Below are 21,351 nucleotides of genomic sequence, written 5' to 3'. Positions count from 1 at the left end.
GTTGTGGACCCTATATGTTGAGATCCAGGCATGCAATATCAGGATACATACACAAAGCTTATATTTATTTCGGTCCTGTTTCTGCTTTGGTCTGCTAAATGCCTCTCTACTTTGTAGTAAATTGTAGAAATGTTAATAATTGTTTTACTTCCAATGTTTTTCTTTAAATATATATTCCACTACCAATATCACTCCGATCCACTCTGCTCTGTACTACTTTGCTCTAACTACACTGCTCTGCTGATTTTAAAATTTATTTCCCATTTTCAAGTTTTTACCCCTGTCCTTGCAAGCAGCCCACATGGCTATATGTACCTGGTGTACCGGTGCTTTCTTCTGTAATTGGTACAGTATATAAATGAATAGTAAATATTCTCAGTCATCCAGTCGTTAGAATCACAAGATTTTCAATTAAATCAAATACTGGAACTTACATTTTTTGCAACTTGCTACGTTGCGTCTGAAACCATCAGACTTCATCAGGCAACTGACCCGCTGGGCTGGTCATGTGACACAAGTTGCAAAAAATGTAAGCCCCAGTATTTGGTTTAATTCAAAATCTTGTGATTATTCATGAATAATCTTAATTATTGCAATCTAATAACCCTATAAATTTTATCTTTCAACAGCAAACCTACAGACAAAAGCCAAACTAGTAATGAAGCACAAGAGCACAGACTTCTTTGCCATGCTTGCAATTTCAAAGCGGACGATTTCAAGAAATTTGAGGAACACCTCGCCAGTGCCGCTCACAAGAAACAGGTGTTGGTGACAAAGAAACAGCCATCAAAATCTGAAACGGACAATTTCAAGAAATTTGAGGAATATCTTGCCAGTCCTGCTCACAAAGAACCAGTGTTAGTGACAAAGAAACAGCCAACATCTGATGGAGCTAATGACACCAAGAAACAGTCATCAAAATCTGGAGGAGTTGGTGATGTTAAGAAACAACCACCAAAATCTGGTGGAGCTGGTGCAGTCAAGAAACAACCACCAAAATCTGGAGGAGCTGGTGCGGTCAAGAAACAACCACCAAAATCTAGAGTTGATGAAACTAAGAAAGTCCAGCAATTTGAAACCTTGAAGGAGTTGGCGACAAAGAAAGCACATAGCCTCGGATTTGAAATTAGGAAAGAAGAAAAACCCAACAAGTTCACTTGTTCTCTGTGTAAAGTCACTACCGATTCTTTCAAAGCTATACAGAAGCATTTTGGTAGTGATGAACACACTAAGAGAGTCATTTGTCCGATTTGTCACATACTTTGTGCAAATATTAAAGATCATGTTGGAAGCAGTAGACATCTTTCTAAAATGAAAGAACAGTCACAACTAATGTGTCCTTATTGTTCGGTTTCAATACCAAATGAAAAGGCGACTCGCAGAGATGACTTTCAACAGCATTTGCAGGGCAAAAAACATGCCAGAATTGGCATGAAAAAACAGGAATGTCCAGTTTGCAATTTTTCTGGCAACAAGTCTGAATATATGGCACACTTGAAAATGGACATTCATTGTAAAAACGTCATCTTTGTATCGACCACCACGTATATATGCAAGAAGTGCAACAAGAAGTGTTTGGATATGAACGAACACGGACTGGAGTGTAAAGACAAAGAGGTTCAGCAACGCAGACATAGTGAGAAGCAGAAGGTGCAAACGAAGAAAAACCCAAGGACGTTTATTTGTTCTCCTTGTGCCTTCAGATGCCAAGATGCTAAAGAATATGAAAAACATCTGGCAGGTGAAAGACACCGTAAGAAGGAACCAAAGACGTTTATTTGTTCTCCTTGCGACTTCAAGTGCCACAATGCAACGGTATACGAGAAACATCTTATGCATGAACTGCACCGCAGAACGGCGTTGAAAGTGTTGAAAACATCCCAATTTAATTGCACCAAATGTAACATCAGTATGGGTAGCTTTGAAGAGTACGAGGTGCATCTTTTGAGCGCAGAGCACGTAAAAGTCTCTGGTGGACGGTACTATTGCCAGGTTTGCAACATAGACTGCAAATCGTATGAGAGGTATAAATATCACATGTCCAATGCTGAGAACTATAAAGACCATATGGCCAGTGCTGCGGCGCTGTTGACGCATAAGTGTCAACAATGCCGTGAATCGTTTCCGGATCGGAGAAGTTTCGATGCACATCGCAAAGGTGATTATCATGATTTAGTGACAAGAATCAAGCAGAAGGAAGTCATCTTGGATCACTGCACCGTGTGCAACATTGAGTTTGATGACTTGAAAAGTTTGATGGAGCATATTCAAGATGGGGAGCATATTCACATTATGAAGATCAGTGGTGGAATAAAGTGTTTGCTGTGTTCATGGTTGCCGTCTTTATTGGTGTCAGATTTAACTAGGGATTACTGGACTCATCTGGAGAGCAAGGAACATATATCGCAGATTGAACGACTATCTGATGTATTTGGATCATACCAAAATATTATGTAAGTACAGCTTGGCAAAAACAGAGGTTTACAATTGCAAAGTTCGGATGCAAAAAGTGATACATATAATTGAATACCTGAGTGGAAGAAGGGCCCAACTCCATCAAAACTGTTTTTGAGATATTAAGAAAAAACTTAATATTTGGAAAAGTTTTATAGACAGAACGTTTTTATCTTCAGGGGACCTTTAATACATGGACATACAATATTGCGTACATTCAAAATTATATATGATGTTTCCATGGCAACGGGACAGGTCTTAAGCCGAGCTGGGGTTGGGCCCTGCTTCCACTAATATACCACAAGTACCAGTTCTGTGTTATAAATAGCTACAGAAATTAGATAATCACCATTAATTGCACAAGTAGAACTCATGTAATAGGTTGGCAAGAAAATTTATTGTAGTGAAAAGCAGATTTCATGGATGAACAAAAGTCTTCTTTAACACTATATTTGTGGAAGAAGGGCCCAACTCCATGGAGTTGGGCCTTTCTTCCATGAAAACCATGATTAAGTGTACGTGGAAGACTATTTGGAGAGTGGATTTTGGCTCATCCTTCACACACAAGGAAGATCAGTCTGCTGGCAATAAAATGCTGGGTCTAACTCATTTTTGTAAAAAATTGGAGTTGGGCCCTTCTTCCACTCAGGTATTCAATTATGTTCTCAACTTGAGATATAGGCAAATGTAACTCGTCAAATATGAAGAACATAATACGAAAATGTGTGCCGTTGTTTATTGTAGTTTCAAAAATATACATTGGATTTTTAAATTGTGACACGATCTGGTCCTTGGACCAGATGTGTATTTTCTTATGTATTTTCTTGTTTTTTACTTTATATTTTTGCCTTTATCGCAATTTCAAATTTGCCGCCTTTGGCCCCCATGGACCAGATCGTGTCACATATAGAATAACAAAATTGAAATTTATGGAAATTGTACATTATGGTTTTAACTTAAGTTGACTTCCATGCACTTGAGTTGCAATTTTGTTGTATACATAGATGATTTTAGGATAAAAAGTTAACTTGCTTGTTGACGTTAGAACGGTATGTGCAGCTGAATGTATTTTAATACCCTCTTTTTACATTTCAGCTTTCGAGAAAATGACGAGATGTACTGTGCAAACTGCAAGAAGACTTTTAAAGAAAAAGCCAAAAATCACAAATGTCAAGCAACCACCAAGGTATGAATACTATACAAATATGTCTGCTCTTGGTAACCTGGCCACCTCTTCCCTGATTTTGCCGAGGTGAACTGCAGATGTTCGGATATTTAGGCAGCTGATTCTTTGGGCACGCCCTGATCAAGGCGATCCAAAAAGGACTGAAATTAAATTTCATCTTTCATATCCTGAGAGGGCGCTCTATCCTTATTTACTTCATTGGAAATATCACTTGTTTCAAGTATTAATATTTCCCTCCACAGATTGACCCAAAGCAGCTTTGTACCATAGTAGTGGATGAGGAATTATCTTGTAGTTCATGCTCGGAAAAAGTGTTGAAGGCCTACTTCCGACAGTTTGGCGAGATTGTGAAAGTGTCAACAGTGGTACCAAAGAAAGGTATACGCAAAACATATATCACCTACAAACGTGTGATCTCGGTGATTGATGTGCTGGAAACCAGTATAGACCATGATGGGCTGAGTATCCAGGGAAATGAATTGAGTATCAAGCAAGTAATACCGAGTCAGGTTTGTACGCACCTTGTCATAGTGGGGTCTCCCCGTCAGTCCGAAACACTGTCAGTCCGAACCACCGTCGGTCCAAATTTTTAGGGTTAGGTTTAGAGTTAAGGTTAGGAATCCTAAAAATTCTGACTCGCAGTGTTTAGGACTGACAGGGTGTACCCGTAATAGTAATTTTAGTATTTTGTGAGACAATCCGATGCAACCAGGCTAAAGAAGGCAATTTTGACCATTTTGGGTTTTTATATATCCTCATTAACATATGCACAGTAATCATGTTGTCATTGAAGAATCTGTGCATCCATAGCATACTTAGCTGCAAAGTTATGAGCTTTTAAAATACCAATTTTCTTAAGTCTTTCATTGGTTTTTCTCCCTGAATGAGCTCCGATAGCTGTGTGTGTGGCTGTATGTATGTGCAGAAAATGCAACCTTTTGCACAAAATATTCACCTTTATGTGAAGCCTTTGCTTCTTTTGTTGATCTTTCTCACATGCTTTGATGGATTTCAGTTAGTACAGCTGCTAAGCTTAACCATTGTGCACTTTGTGATAAAAGCATGAGAGTGTCCACACATGAAGTACATGGTCCAAAGTTTATTTTAAGATGTGTAGAGGCATTTTAGCTGTGACCCCTAGTGACATCTAGAGGTCACAAAAAGTCACACTGGGGTAAAAATGCTCCAATCTTGTCAACAGATATCAAATTATTTGTCTGATCACAAGGATTTCAAAAATGTATAGTTTGTGCTATCTACGTCCTATCGTTACAGAGTTATTTTACAAAAACCTCATTTTTGGGTAATAAATGGCACATTTTGGTTGTACAGGGATACACTGCAAAATTCCTGGTGGCAGAGTGACTACATTGCACTGAATCTCTGCAGTCACCACCGCTGTCACTCCATAATAACTTACATTATGGTGGCCGACGGAGTCACTACAGGAGAGTGACTATGTATATTCAAAACGGTGGACGGGTGGCTAGCTGACACCCTGCATACCTAAATGCATAGCCTTTAGGTGAGAGCCTTAGTACAATATAAGTAGACATTATTGAAGAGATCACAGCTTTATGTTGGTTCTAAACAGATGTAATATTTAAATTTGGCTAATTATTGTGTATTTATGCATTACAGATGACAGCTGCGAACATACCATGCACCATTTTCTGCATGAACTTTGACCCAAGCCTCACCAGGGTAGACTTATTCAATTATTTCTCCAAATATGGCAAGATCAAGGAAATTCTGCCGACTCATGGAGGTGTAATATACGAGACCAGTCAAGAAATGAGATTGGCGTTTGAACGTGGATTAGTTGCCGATGGATATTCAACTCATACTGTCAAAGGCAAAGCTGTTGTATGCTGCACCTTGGTGAAGGTTCGTCAAGTTTTGCCTTTTCCTCAATATTTTTACTACATGTAGTACTGTATTTCCTCAATTAAACGCCCCCGGGGGGAGTTTCCAAAAGGGAGTGTTTATTAGAGTCCATTTTTAGAATGATAATTCCTGCTAAAATCATTAGGTAAGCTTAAAACTCACGCTGAAATGACAAACTATGAACTTCGGTACAATGACTTGTACAACATAGGGGGATGTCTCAGGATTTCGGTTTTTAAATGAATTAATAACTCAAACAACACAACCATTTTATTTTCATACAGAATATTAACGAAGGGAAAGTACTCCTGAAAGAGCTACCCGTACAGCTGACTCGCATCAACCTAGAAAGCTACTTCTCACGCTATGAGTACTTCAACAGCTTGTTGTTAATTCGTGATGTGTATTCACCCCAGTCTACTGGATTTGGCACAGTGAAATTCTGCTACAGGAAGAGTGCAAGGACTGTGTTGAAGGATGGAACTATACACGCCCATATGGGGAAGAAATTTCAATGTGTACCAGTGAAGGAGGATGACAAGGTAAAATGAAGTGGATGTTACCCCCTGGACACTACTGGTCATCTAACAGCATTTCTGATTGGTTGATAACTTGAAATGTTCATTTCAATTGCCAATTATGACAAGGCTTTAAACTATTTATGGTCAAACTTGCATTTGCTGATGATCTTATTAATACCCTCCTTGATTGGTGCAAAATTGGACACAATATTCATTTTGGCCAATCGGCAGGGAGTTCTCATGGGGTTAATTAATGGGAATGATTCTGATAACATCACTTTGCTTTTATGAAATGGAATGCACTTGTCTTTTTAAATCTATTTCAAGAAGCACACACATTGTAGGCAATTGTAAACATGTGTATAACAGATTCCTACTTGCTCCCACAACAGAGGTACACTGCACAGTGTCATCACCCCGATATCTTCATGGCAGAAATCGCCATGGTAGGTTGAATCCACAACGACGCATGGCCATTTTGTTCCGACCTGTTTAATAGTTTTGAGATGCATAATGGGCCGAGGGACATCAGACTAAGGCTATTGACAATAGCCTGGTGGCTGACCTCTGTGTGTGTGAGTGAGCATGGTATACGCCATGAGGTCATCTGCTTTTAGACTGCCTCCACGAGTAGCCTACGCTGCACTATAGTTCGGCACATATAAAATCAGAATTTTTGTCAGTATTTGAGCTCAATACGCATGGTTCTTTCTGAATACGCAAGCTAACGACTATCATATCCTTTCAACACATATATTCAAGTGCAAGCAAAAAAATATGGCTTCTTTAGAATAAAACAATTCATCATTTTCTACCCCGGTATCCAAAGATTTATCATCTGAATATCAAATTGTGCATAGCACATTCACATGTATCGATCCCAGGAATTGATTTTAGTGTCTCTGCTGTACAATGTAATTATTAACCAGGCGATGTTGGTGTGCACTGCTGCCCAGCTACTTCATTGGTGCTCTAGAGAGTCACATTGGTACTGCACTAGAGCTCTAGAGGGTCAACATCTAACAGTATGGTAGTGTAGTCTGTTTGGTACATAACCCTAACCACAAAAAAGGAAAACCACTGGGCATGCATGCATCCCACGTGATGTACAGTAGGTTCAGTCTATCTAAAAAAGTTTGGGCCATAACCACTAATTACTCACTAATTGATAATTGCCCCTCCTGATCAGATTCATGTCTTGAGTAATCTCCAGCACATTGTTATGATAAATCAAATGTTCTGCACAGTTAAATATTGCCTTGTATGTCAAACATTTGGGAACTGTTAATTGGCAAGAGCCTCCAGGGTGGTGCTCAGGGATTTGTGGTTGGGCATTCACAACAGGATTCTCACCTCTATCGATAAGGCAAAGATAAGAGAATGTTTAGCTAGCCTGAACCTACTATAATGACACAATCACCCTAAGTCATATATACGCACAGATTCATTGGCTGAGCCAGCGGAACCTTGTCGCTACCGGTCAGTGATCTTGTGCTGGGCACACAAGAGGTCTAAGGTTCGAATCCCGGGGGTGCCAAGTGATTTCTTTGTTCATCTTATCTCCTTTTTTGTTCCTTCTTCTCCTTCCGATAGCAAAAACCATGTACAGTGTTAGGAATAAGTAATACATGTAGCCTATATAGAAATATTCTGCACAGTTCACTTTACTGCATCGAGTTGATCAAAAAGCAGTAGTAGGTCTTTTTGATCATAATAATTCAAGGTTTTGGTTGATATAGTTTGGGTAGATTCTTCTGTCAGTCCGTGATTTCACAGATAATAGGGACCTTAATCTAAGGATTTTCATAAAATATAGCATGACCTTAAGATATTTTTATATCATTCATATTTCAGGGATCAACAGAGGCAGACATGAAAGACCAAGCATCATTGAAAGATGGTATGATGTTTTTTGATGAGTGGTTTGAAGGTGATCTGGACATTGAAGAAGACTCTGGTGTACTGAAAGTTCCTGGTGTTGATGATGAAGAAGAAGAACAACCTGGAGATGACGGGAAGGAAAAAGTAACACAGAAATCCAAATGGGATGGTGATGAGGTTATCATATTAGATGAAGCAGGTGAGGTGGTTGATGAGAACGTCACAAATTTGATGTCAGCTGGCGGTGCAACAGAACTAGTGTCTTCTCTTAAACTCAGTACTTCACCTGTTAAAGAAGGTCAAAGTCGTATAATTCCAGAAGTGGTTAAACCATCCGATGCATCTAAAGTCCCTAAGGGAGATCTGGTCAAAGAAAGCCAGAGTTTACCATCAACTTTTAAAGTTCCACAGTTACCGCTACCTGGTAAAGCAAAGAGTAACTCTTCACTGTCAGCTGTGAGAGAAAAAGCAAATGATGTAGAAATTGTTGGAGATCTGAAGGTGGCTGAAGGGAGAACAGTTCTTGGGGTGTTGGTGGATAAGGCATCTGCAGCAGGAAGTCAAGTAAGCTGATTTATTGGGCTATTCCATTTAAAATCCACACTACCCCGTGGAAGATTTAGCTAAAATCTTCCACAGAGGGAGTATGAGTTTCAAATAGAATAGACATTTTGGTAACTTCCATTTGAAATACTCACTCCAGTTGTGGAAGATATAGGTAAAGCCATAAATACAGGGGGAGTATGGGTTTCAAAATGATTAACCCTGACCAATTACATTTGAAAAACATGTCTATGGAATATATTTCCACAGGGGGAGTGCGGATTTCAATTGGAATAACTCATTTTAAAATTGAAAAGTAAAATGTTTTAGCAGATATAATCATTAGAACACAGGGAAAATTTGTGAAAATTTGTTTAGTTCAGAAATGTCAGAATTGAGCAAGTTACGACTGGTCTGATACAAAATGTTGGTGCTCAATGAAACACCATGAAGTTTTAAGACTTGAAAATCACACTGAAAAACATTTTCAGCATTGCTGATTACTCTTAACCATTTTCAGCATTACTCTTGAGTATTTTTCATTATATTTATTTTCAGTGTGGTTTTTGTCTACTCGTAATGAGCAATGGTCCAGCCAGGGGATTGAATTCCATAACAATAGCATGTGATTAGTACAATTTTAGTGGGATGGTGACTAGCCACTTACTCATTTTAAGAAGTGTTTCAGTCTATTTTTTACGGTGATTGGAAAAAGACTTGAATAGCAAAAGAAATTCTTTTCAGTGCTATACCAGAGGTATTACATATTGTATAATTTTTCAGTATTACTACAGTTTCAGTGTGATTATCAGTCTCAATATCTCATATTGAATGCTGCTCATTGGAAGTCAAATTTTATTAAAAATTGTTTGCGAATGGCTCAAGCTGTGGCAGTCAAGTTTGATCAGTATAGCATGAAGGAGTGGCTGACTTCAGATTTTTTCTCAAAAAAATGATTATGTTGTGTCTGCTTGTTGTTTAAATGCTCAATATTTGTAACAGTTTCAAAACACAAAACACATCTTGTATACTTACAGGAATCGGACAAGTGTCCTGAAACTACGCGTATCTACACCTTTAAAAAACTACCCCATACTGTGAAAGATGGAGATATCTGGCAGTACTTCAGGGATTTTGGTGTCGGTGAAATAATGACTATATTTATTGCCAGAGGAAAGACTGCTGCTGAGAAGATAAAAGGACAGTATGGTAGTTGGATTCGCTTCGGCAAAATAGGACCAGAAGACGACAAGAAATTAAGAGGAACTATCCATGCTATTAATGGAGGACAAGTCAAATTAGTTGCAAGGGATCAGGTTAGTAAAGAAAGTATGGGAATAAAATCCAGTGTTTAAAGGGACTCCAACAATCAGGGAGTTTTGTGAAACTTGGTGGAAATGATTAGCATTTGGTGTCCTCATTTTGGAAGGTCATTTTAAGGTTGTCAAGGGTAGTCTGAGGCCAAATTCTTAAATATTTTTGTGGTATATACTACCAGGGCATGCAGTGATGCCTGTATTCAATCCCTGTACAAAAGTGAAGTCACATTAGGCAATAGAACCAAATAAGTTTGATCTTTCAATCGACCATCGATGCTTGGTCGACCCTTTTAGTCAATTAATTGACTATTGTTAATTGTGATTTCATATGAATCTGTGTATGTATTGATATTGGCCAATACAAATTTACCAGTAATTCTGATTAATAAGTTGATAGTTCATTAATTACAAGCATCGAAGCAGCATCAATGGTTGATCCAAAGATCTAACAAATTTGGTTCTGGTGCCTTAATCGGCTGGGGAGTTTTAGCCTAAATTGTATGTATGTGTGCAGACGGTAATGCTTGTGTACTGCTTCAGTAGTGAGAGTGAGAGTGAAAGTTTCAGGAATTTTCGGGAATGTCAGGTAGCCTTTGATTGACAGTCACTATGGACCACAATGGCCTCATCCCTGTGGTGTAGTTCAGTAACCTATATTATACATTATTATGTTTTTATGGATCTGAGTTGTGATAATATTGGATCCAAAACATAATAATGATAAAATTGGATACTTTATGCCCAATATTTATTGTTGTAAAATATTGGACTCGACTACGTCTCGTCCAATATTTTAAAACTCATAGCTCGACCAATAAATATGGGCTCAACCGATCCAATTTTATATCAATCATAGTGCAAAATTTGACCTCAAGTTGCAGATTGTGAGTCTTTGTACCCAAATTTTCAAAGGTCATTCAATGAATGTACATATGTATTGGGGTTAAAAAACTGTGCCCTGATAGATGAGCATGTTGTGGATCCTAGTGAGTTGATGTGCTCGATCATACTTAGTTCCAGATCTTCAATTACAGGTAACACAATTACGCTATACGATACTCAAGTCTTGATCCACATTTTACGCACCCTGTAATTTACAAATCTACATGTACTTGTTCTTAAAAAATTTGATTAGATAACATGAATTTTCCTAGATTGAAGCCTACATGAATGTTAACCCTAACACTCATAGATACCACAAAATAACGTGATGAAAACCACTGCTTGCGTGAATCCCATGGTCTGCGATAATACAATCACCCTAAGTGTTATATGCTCACAGAATCACTGCCCGGGGCAGCGTTACCTGTGTGTCTACCGGTCCGTGATCATGTGCTTGGCATGCGGGGGGTCTAAGGTTCAAATCCCGGGTCCGCCAAGTGACTTCTTTCTTCATCTTCTCTCCTTTTTCGTTTCTTCTTTAACTTCTGATAGTAAAAAGCAGGGTCGGGTGTTTTAATAGAATATTTATTTCCTTTTCCATATATGTTATGTATAGGATTCTTTGGATAAGACTTCTGTTCCTGTGGATCAAAAGACTTCTGCTCCTGTGGATCAAAAAGAAGTGCAGGATTTCACTGATATGATTCCAGATATATTAGCAATGAATGTAGACTGGAAAGGAAGCAGTAGAGGTGAGATTTTGAGAGTGAGAGAGTATTATTTATACCAGAATTCGGCCATGCCGTGGTTTGGAACTGACTTTAGATTAGTGGTGTCCACCCAACCATAATCATATCCCTTATCTCTTATTCTTAATTCTAATCATATCTCTAATGACTAATCCTAACACCCATTATAACCCAGGGGTTACTCAAGTTTGATTTGGGTAGTGGTGTGCTGCTGAGAATTTGAAAGTGGTGCCATTAATATCCTATTTTTTCAACAAATTTGGACCCATTGAGTACAAAAAGCCACAATTTTTGGCCAAATGTAATAACTTTTGGAAATTTTTCGACAATTTTAGCTACAGTGAGGTAAGATGTGGCTGTTTTCTGAAAAAATGTAGAAACTTATACAAATTGACCTATCCAATCCATATATCAAAATTTGCTAGAAAAAGGGCTCATTGATGTACTAATTGTCTGGAAATGCAACACAAGTTTGCGGCACATCCCTGTTTTGTCATTCAAACTTATACACCCTGATTCTAATCTAAAACCTAATAATACACCTAATACTAATATCTTGGGGTGGGAGCAATTTGTATATAGTCTTGCTTGTGGTGCATGCTGAGCTGAGCCCCAATTTCTTTGGCAGTTTGATTACAGGCTGCCAGTCAATTAGTGTGGTGATCATATTGAGAGGTTTAGTAGGTATGGTTGCTTTATAGACCTTTTACCCTACTTTCCATTATGCACTGTTCTGCTGCATTTTGCCTTTTTGAGTGTCGCGAAACACATCATCTCTCTGGGTGTGTAGAGTTCTGTTCATTACATTGATAGAATTCGACATTTCGGCGGGTGCCTTCATCGGGAAAAAAGGAAGCACAGATAATGATGGTGCCAATGACTAATACCTTTCAGGAAGTGAAAAAACCAACCTTTCTAGTCGTTATTGATATGGGGTTGACAGAAAAAAAGTTTTCTGTTACTTAAAGCTAAATTTTTATATATTCTACAGACCTGAAGGTACAAAACAAATGATGGGACATGCAGTTATATACTGCTGGTGTCTGTTTCAGAAATGTTTAAAAATACGCAAACACCAATGACCAATCTCTTGCACTGATATTCTACATCGCTCTACGATAATCGAAATGGAATCAGTATGCCCATATAAAGACAAAATAATTGCAAAGACCATCAGTTGCACTCGATATTTGAGGTTGATGTACTATGTATAACCCCTTGGAATAGTGCATGATGGGAAAAAGTGTATTTAAATTTGTAATTGTGGTAATTTGTCTTCACAGGCATTGAGTATGTGACAGCAGGCTACCGATGCAATGTATGCCAGTGGTTTTACAAAGCAGTGAAAAACAGGTCACCTGCTCGAGATCGTAAACATCATATGGCAAGTGAAATGCATGCCAACCAGGTAAGTTTATTGTAACATTTAATGCTAATTAGCTGTGACACCTAACCTGAGATGTAATTTATTCAAGGGGTTGATACCCTGTAGCCTATTCTCCAGATGAGTTCCCATAAATGTTCACTCCGCAACAATTTTCAAGATTAGGCCAAGTACCTGTATTATTTACATCTCTGCTAACAAACCCAACACCCTAGGTGTCTCATCTTATGAGGGCTGTGGAGTGCATGGTCAACATGTATGGGGGAATTGGCACTTTAAAAGTAACATCTTGGAATGTCCATCCATCTACATTCAGAAAAGTTGGGGCTAGACCAGTTTCCTCCCTGAAGTGGTATTGACATCAATACATTGAGGCAGCTGTTTCGTGCACGCATCTATGTGGCGTCTTCAGGCGTGCGTATGTGTACGCCAGCACTTTGAGTGAATGCTAGCGATTTAAAGCTGCATCCCATGGAAGGCGCACTGACGTCACTGCCACATCAGGGTGAAAAATGGTCTAGGTAACCTTGTACTTTATGGGTATTTTTTTGCTAACCTTTCAGCTGTGGAGGAAGATATAATGGTATTTTATGGTTTTAATACATGCATTTTTTCATGCATCATATCTATTATGGCTAACACCAGTATTTTTTTTTTTTATTTCAGGAAAGAAAACATGAGACAGGTAAGATGAACATTTTTTTACATTTTGTAATCATGGAAAAAAAAATTTCTGGAGAAGAATGAAAATTGTTGACAAATGCAGTAAAATGTCTGAAAATCAACTCAAAATAGTACTTTTTAAAATGTATCCCCTATAGTTCATGGATGTCAAATTAGCACAGGTATGTCTTCATTAGTGCTAACTGCTTTTTACACCATGGTGATCATACAATGAGCAGACTATCAGGTGGACTTTGAAAATCATATTTTTAACCAGATGTGTTGCAAATGGGGGCACTAATTAGAGACAGCCTTTTCAAAGTCTGAAAACCTAGGTCAAATACGGTTAGAGGTTAATAATTGCACATCAGCTGAATGAAGGGCATTGTGAAAAATCTAAACATTTTGCCTTTGGAACCGAGGAATATCACGAGATCCAAAGCAAACTGTTTGGATATTTCACAATGCCTAGCATATACTATGCAACTGACTTCATAACCATCACTTTTAACTGCTCTTTTTGCAAGATAACAAGATTTTATTTTCTAAAATAGGTAAAAGTAAACCATTGTTATCATAACTTTCATTTTACACTTGAAAGGCTAAACCACACTTACCACTAATGACCAATTATAGCTGTGTAAAATCATGTTATCTACAAATACGGTAATTGCGTGGGTATGACCAGTTCTAGCGCATAAGATACACACACATAGATAACAATTAACCTCCGCACCTGTCAGGGTTTGTTTTTTGCCAGCTTTTGCCGTTGCCAGTGGCAAAAACTAGCAAAAACCTGTTTTTGCCTGGTTTAAACATAAACAGTAGCACACAACTTTTAATGAATCATTCAACATATTTTTTGTCTCATCAAGTCCTTAAAATGAAAAAGTTTTGAATTTGATATACGCCACATTTCGGTCACATGCACTTGAGCAATGAAAACGCATACCTTTAATTTCTTAATATGTTACTTATAATTACAAAATCTGGCCTTGTTACACTCAGTAAATTATTTTTAACTTAATAATTTGTTTTGAGATGAAAAAACTGAACTATAAATCACTTTTTTAGTTTTTGCCGGCAAAAACTGGCAAAAACTATTTTTTTGCCAAGCGGTTTTAACCAGCGGTTAAAACTATGCGTTTTTTTTTCACCTGTGGCAAAAACCTGCGAACCCTGGCACCTGTGTGCATATGTCCTCTAACAAGCAATTTGTTTGGGATGCACTTGTGGTGTGATACACGGAGGTTATGAATACATGTACTGATCAACCACTGTTTTGCACATTTTATTACTATTGCACACTTGTTGCAAGATTCTAAATATTGTCTCTAACTTTCTATTTGTTACAGAATATGGTGTGGAAGGAGTGTATTGTAATGTGTGTGAAGAGTTTGTCAAATTCAGAGACAGACAGAAGGCATTGGACTCGGCTGTTGATCACTGTGTTCTGCTGAAACATCATTTGCATGTCAAAGTGAGTATGGATAGAGAAATGTTGGGCAAGAAAAAGAGAGTGAATATGTACTGCAAAAGTGGTGGTTTTTGTGTATGTAATTTTCATGCCTTGCCTGATTTTGAGGTTTTGTACCAAGACCTATGCATAAAAAAAACAATGTTCCACAGAAATTTCCACTTTTAGTTACAGTTTGTTTATAGTCCTACTATATTGGATGGTGATACCTAATTGGTGGCAAAAAAGTTGGCTTGTTGAAATGGGCACTTTTTTGACATGCTAACTAAATCTAATGGGCTTTTTTCCATTTTTTCCTGGTTTCAGTTTTTTTTCTAATCAATTTTACCCCAAGGTCAAGGGAAAGATATAATATCGGGCTTGTTAAGTGTTCCAGACCTTTTAAACAAACATTGGATGGCACATTAATTGACGGAAGGACACCTTGAGGGATCTGGAATGAGCGTTTTGAGCGTATCGACAGTATTTTTGGTGGGACATGAGAGCACCTCAGACATATCAAATTGCATTCTGAATACGAAGAATGTCTTTCTGATATCAAATAATTTTCATTTTTTGAAATTCACGATATAATACAAATTTTATGATAAATTATTAAAATTTGATATTTTTCACATTTTTGATATATAACAGTCCTCGAAGTAAATTTTATAAATCTAATGATATATTCTTAAAGTGTATGTAGCTAGGAGGAAAAGCCGATGATCAATTGAAAATTTTGACCTTTCATATTGAAGATATGGATATTTTTCCTAAAAGACCTAATTTTTTTGGTCTTTTGGGAAAAAAAATCCATATCTTCAATACGAAAGGTCAAAATTTTCAATTGATCGTCGACTTTTACAACCCACATACATACACTTGAAGTATAAATCATCAGATTGATAAAGTTTACTTCGAGTACTGTTAAATATCAAAAATATCAATTTTTAATCATTTGCCATAAAATGTATATTACATTGCGAATTTCAAAAAATCAAAATTATTTGATATCAGGACATTCTTCGTATTCAGAATGCAATTCGATATGTCCCACAATAATTACTGTCCAAACGTTCATACCCCATCCCTTAAAGGAGTCAATCAAATTGTGATGCCCATCTTGATTGGTTAAAAACAGGCATCACAAATTGTATAATAAGAATCTGCAGTTATAATCCATTTGGCTTCCTTTAAACCGTAGCATCAGTGTGTGATACACTCATGATCAAAGATGGTGCATCTGTAGCGCACAATGTGGTGTGAGGTGACTGTGCTCCACATATAAAACGCCTTTGATTGTGTGTGTATCACTCACGGATGCTATCTTGAGGAAGCCAAATGGACAATAGCATTATTAAAGCCATATTATAACATTTTCATACAAATAAATTAGCATTTCTTTGCCATAAAATGTTAGCTTTTACTGTAAGATATTACCCCTTTTATTTTTGAGCCGAACAACTAAGGCAAAGCAAAAAAAATTTACTACCAGCGCCGATGTCGCCAATACGTATCACTCCTTTGGTTGTGTTATGTAAGCCAATTCAAAATCTCGGATTTTGACAAAATTAAAATACAACACCTAGGGTCTTGATTTTTACAGGGTATGTTGGTTTAAATAAAGAACAATATAATCGTGTAAGAAACAGAATTTTGAAAAATGTTGAGGGTGTCCTCCTCAACAAATGTTGTAATATGGCATTGAATTAAATCATATTTTTCCATCTGTTCTGAATACAGCTACATATTTTGCAAAACAATCTCAAAATACCAAAGTGGCTCCAGAACCCCCTTTACTCCAAGGCAAAAAAGAGAACGTTCACAGAGGAAACAACAGAACCTGAAGGAAAGGAGCCATTAGTGAACACTGGGAACCAACCAGCTCCTCCGGGACTTGCAATAGTGGATTATGGGTCCTCAGATGAAGAGGAGATGTTGGAGGAGACTGTGGAGGAGAAGGTGTGGAAGGATGTGTTTAAGGGGACTAAAGGTACTAGTGCGATGATGGGATGGGGGAATGTTGGAGACCAACCACCCCCTCCAGGAGAAGACCAACCACCCCCACCAGGAGGTCAGCCTCCCCCACCTGGAGACCAGCAACCCTCACTAGGAGACCAACTACCCCCACCAGGAGACCAGCCACCCCCACCAGGAGTAAATTGAAATAACTATCATGAACAATAAACACTGGGATTTTTTTCATTGGTGTATGTTGCATAGTTATAAGCCAATTCATGAAATTGACTGATGTTTTGGAGGCACTGAGGAGATAACAGTGGAGACATCAAATTTGTATTTGAAGAGCTTATTTCCAAACCGTGTTAAGTCCACAAACACATGCGTCTGATTTACCTGTGTACTATTGCTATGGGTTGTGATGTATAGGTATTATAATTTCAGTTGGATGCACCATTACAAAGCAAACAGTGGATGGATGCACAGTAACAATACTGGGTGAGGCCTTTGATTCCCAAATGAACACAATAGTCTGCATATTGCAGCATTGTTGTGGTAAATAATGGCTTGTTGATGATACAACTCATTGTTGCTAATGTCAAACTTGTCAAAGTATAAATTGTGATTGTATAACACAAGTAAATCAGAAACTTTTGGTTGTGGACTTAACACGATTTGGAAAGAAGGCTCTTCATTTGTATCAATTTCGCATCTAATTGTTCACCTTTGGACGACTCAATGTGTCAGCCTAAAAAGGGGATGACAAATAAACCCAAATAAACAAATACTAGTAAACAAATTAACCGACCCAGACCCATTTTTGAGATGTTTACAATTTTTTATTTGCTGTATGCATCTAAAATCAGCTGTCTTTCTGCCAACAGTGGACTGAGTTTGACGGAAATTATTGTATGCATGTAAAATCAGCTGGGTGGGCAAAAAGTAGATTTATTTTGACTTGTGTGCAAAACGTGGGAAAAAATTACACGAAAAATAGTAATCTTCATCTATTTTAGTGATTTTTAGAGTCATTTGCTAAAAAAAAACCCCGAAAAAACCCTCCTGACCAACCGACCCTAATATACTTGAAAGGTCTGTCCGTCCATAGAATTTCTTTAGGGTTTCTTTTTTCGTTGCCTTAGAGAGCTTTATCAGGGATTCCTAAACAGTTTTTGCTTTAATTTCATTGGTTCTTGCCTGTGTTATATGCGACAATAGAGCTGGGTGCGTATTGAACTGTGTAATTGCTTGTATCTTGTGTGTCGCGATATTTTGTGTCCGCATGTGAAAGGACTCGATGGAGTTGGCAATATCGTGCACAGTAGTGACAGGTTGAATTTGATAAAGATAGCCATAAAGAGTGGACGTAAATTACATTCAAACATGATTTTACGGGGGAATTTGAGACCCAGCTGGAGATAACACAAAAATAGCATATTTACAAAAATAGCATATTTTTGTGTGGAACCCAGCGTGCCGCCTCATTTTTCCACTTATATAATGCTATCTCCTGTGTTGTATCGGGCGATCGAGACATGGCTGGGTTTTAAACCAATACTTTTATTCTTTAATCCCTCAATAATCTTGACATGCTAAATTTAGTACAATTACCGAAAAGGGTGCAACTTGCTAGACTTGATTCCAGTCCTCGTTTACGGAGTTTAGGGTTAGGGTAGGGCAGTCTTGTAACAAGACTAGTAGAGTTGCACCCACAGAATTAGAGAAGGAGAACCGGGACTCCCTATACCGCCACGTACAATCGCGCCGTCAGCTATGGGGAGAAAATTGGGGGTATTCGGGTCCTTGCCGAAGGTGCGCAGAGACGAACGAAAACAATTCTGCGTCTCATCTGAAGCGTCTTGGTACTCGCGTGTAGGTCGCATCAAGTACGTCTCTCAAATGCGCCTATCATCCACATCGCGCTTGCCGAGACAACGAATGCCTCGAGCGCATTCCGAGGGAAACCGAATACCCCCAAATTTTGCTCCATGCCTGTATCAAGATGGCGGTTGAGTACTGGTTCTCTGGTTTTAATTCTGTGGTTGCACCCTATTTGGTAATCGCTCCATAAATTTGATGCATCTCCTTTGGGCTATTCCAGTTGAAATCCATACACTCCCTATGGAAGACATGACCTTAATCTCCACACAGCGAGTGTGAATCTCAAACTGTGTTACTCGAATGGGTGACTACATTTGAAATCTAGACCCCTGTGCGAGAGAGTAAGGTCATATCCTCCGTAGGGGGTGTATGCATTACAACTGGAATAGCCCATAAGGTAACTGCATGAGTGATTGCCTGAGATTCACACAATGCTCAGTCCAAGCCCTATTCGCCATCGAAGTAAAATTGATCATTGCCAGATCAATTGGTTCACGCTATCTGTGTTCAGAACCACAATTAAAATGATCACAACACAAGAGTCAATGGGTTGCTACATGTTCAAACCAAGTGTGAACCAGCAGCCAAGGTACAACATATTCACTACGACCGCATGCACCATTTCATATCACAGGCAATCAATGCAAGACCTAATGGAGCTACCTCTTTTTGCTGATTAGTTTTGAAAAAAATAAAGGTATATTCTGAAAAAAGATCGTACATTAAGGCTTCTTTAACTGGTCCACTGTTTCAACTAATCGTGTTGGCAGTAATTTACAACTTGTCCACCAGCATTTACAGCTTACACAATATAAACACATCAAAAGAAATAAGTCCCCCTCTGAAAATTTCGTCATAACATCGTAAAGTAAAACTGTACCAATAAAACTTGCTTAGAAATAATTGTATGATTGTTTACTATGTGTTTTGTGAAAATGAAAGATGTCCATGACTTCATGGCTGAATGAACCCAAATTGAAGACAAAAACCTGCCCTTTCCAAAAGTCACAAAGTAGGCCTATGCTTGTTAACTGCAAGGCGTATTGGGACAAGGAATGGAACTGGCCATCTTACAACTCACTGTGCTGAACTTTGCACTAAGGGGATTTGCATGGCTGAATGATCAAGAATCGATACACATTGCAGTAAATGTTCACTTGGTGAGGATTTTAAACTGCACTCAAACACATGGGGTTTTCCATTAGTAACAAGCCATGAATTAACTTTTGTGACAAGCATAGGCCTACTTTGTGACTTTTGAAAAGGGCAGTTTTTGCCTTCAATTTAGGCTCATTCAGCCCTGAAGTCATGGAAATCTCTCATTATCACACAGCACTTAGTAAACAGTCATATAATTATTTCAAAGTTAGTTTTATTGGTACAAAACGAAACCTTACAATGTTATGACGACATGTTCCGAGGGGGACTTATTTCTTTTGATGTGTTTATTTACAGGCTGGATTTTGCCAACCGACAGAAGCTATTCGAGTCTTGGATTGACTATTATATACTGAACAGTCCTTTTAGTGTTATCACCCAATATGAATATGAAGTAAATTCTTGCGGCCCCACTTTCAACGTTTTGGACATTCGATGTAGAATTACATAATTCACTATTAATCCGGTCCTTGCTTGGTCCCATCATGCAACTGGAATTTGTAGTGTAACATTTTTCTTCAAAATGGATCTTTTGTTACACACCATAATACAGGGGTGTGATTGGTGCTTTAAGAAAAAAACCCCAAGGCAATGAAATTGCGAAGCGGAGCCTGTTGCGGCAGGGGGTCCAGGGGCCCGCTTAAGGGCCCTGGTGGGAATCAGGGACAACGCCCGATGGGGTCGATGGGGCCAAGCCCCGAAGCCAGAGGGGTTTACACACTTGAGCACAACTGGAGATGCAATTTCATGGGGTAAAATGCAAAAATGAGAAACTGTTAAAATACTTCACTTTATAGTATAAAAACATTTATTATCTGTGAATACATACTTCCAGTATCATATCATTCACATACACATGAGAAATTGCATCACCATTTTTGCACAGTACAGTGTGTCTATAAATCATCCAGTCGGGGTTCTAAGGAATTTTCATTTTAAAATTGGAGATTTTCTCATATCCGGAAACTGAAAATTCCGGAAATGTGACATCTCTGTTAAGCATTTAGCTCTTGGTCCAGGGCCACTCCAAAAGCGACAAAAATTTTTTTGTTTGAAAATCCAGAATTTTTTTTTTTTAATCCCAAAAATCCGGAAATCCGGAAAAATTACACCCCTGATAATATTTTGAAATTACTGGAACACTTACAGTTCAATGACCCTTCCCGCCCCCCTTATTCAATGTTGTATACCAAACGTCTCGATTTTTAAATGTGCCATATGTTTTACTCCAACATTGGTTGTTGGGAGCAGGAGGGGGTCGCATTAACATACCTGCCAACATTGAAAACCTAGAAAACAGAGTACATGGCGAACGTAGGGCGCGAAGCGCCCGTAGTATCGCCGCTGACGGCAGGGGGTCCAGGGGCCCGCTCAAGGGCCCCTGGTGGGGTCCAGGGGCAAAGCCCCGGTGGGGGTTGAGGGGGCTTC

At 38.4% G+C, this 21,351-nt stretch overlaps 1 protein-coding gene across 1 annotated transcript in view; it reads left to right on the top strand.

Annotated features, from left to right (window-relative positions):
• Positions 1-20,567, top strand: part of LOC140136941 (uncharacterized) — a 37,598-nt gene extending 17,031 nt beyond the window's left edge. Inside the window, exons 7-18 of the mRNA XM_072158594.1 lie at positions 630-2,453; positions 3,550-3,640; positions 3,883-4,149; positions 5,282-5,527; positions 5,812-6,069; positions 7,903-8,493; positions 9,510-9,788; positions 11,290-11,425; positions 12,706-12,830; positions 13,473-13,491; positions 14,825-14,949; positions 16,669-20,567. Of these exons, the coding sequence (XP_072014695.1) occupies positions 630-2,453; positions 3,550-3,640; positions 3,883-4,149; positions 5,282-5,527; positions 5,812-6,069; positions 7,903-8,493; positions 9,510-9,788; positions 11,290-11,425; positions 12,706-12,830; positions 13,473-13,491; positions 14,825-14,949; positions 16,669-17,091 (4,384 nt within the window). The 3' untranslated portion in view covers positions 17,092-20,567. The remainder of the gene's footprint in view (positions 1-629; positions 2,454-3,549; positions 3,641-3,882; positions 4,150-5,281; positions 5,528-5,811; positions 6,070-7,902; positions 8,494-9,509; positions 9,789-11,289; positions 11,426-12,705; positions 12,831-13,472; positions 13,492-14,824; positions 14,950-16,668) is intronic.
• Positions 20,568-21,351: the final 784 nt, after the last annotated feature.

The sequence above is a fragment of the Amphiura filiformis genome, chromosome 17, assembly GCF_039555335.1.
Source record: "Amphiura filiformis chromosome 17, Afil_fr2py, whole genome shotgun sequence".
In the NCBI taxonomy this organism is placed as follows: domain Eukaryota; kingdom Metazoa; phylum Echinodermata; class Ophiuroidea; order Amphilepidida; family Amphiuridae; genus Amphiura; species Amphiura filiformis.
The sequence above is the reverse complement of the archived record's forward strand: the minus strand, read 5'-3'. Positions and strand labels throughout refer to the sequence as shown.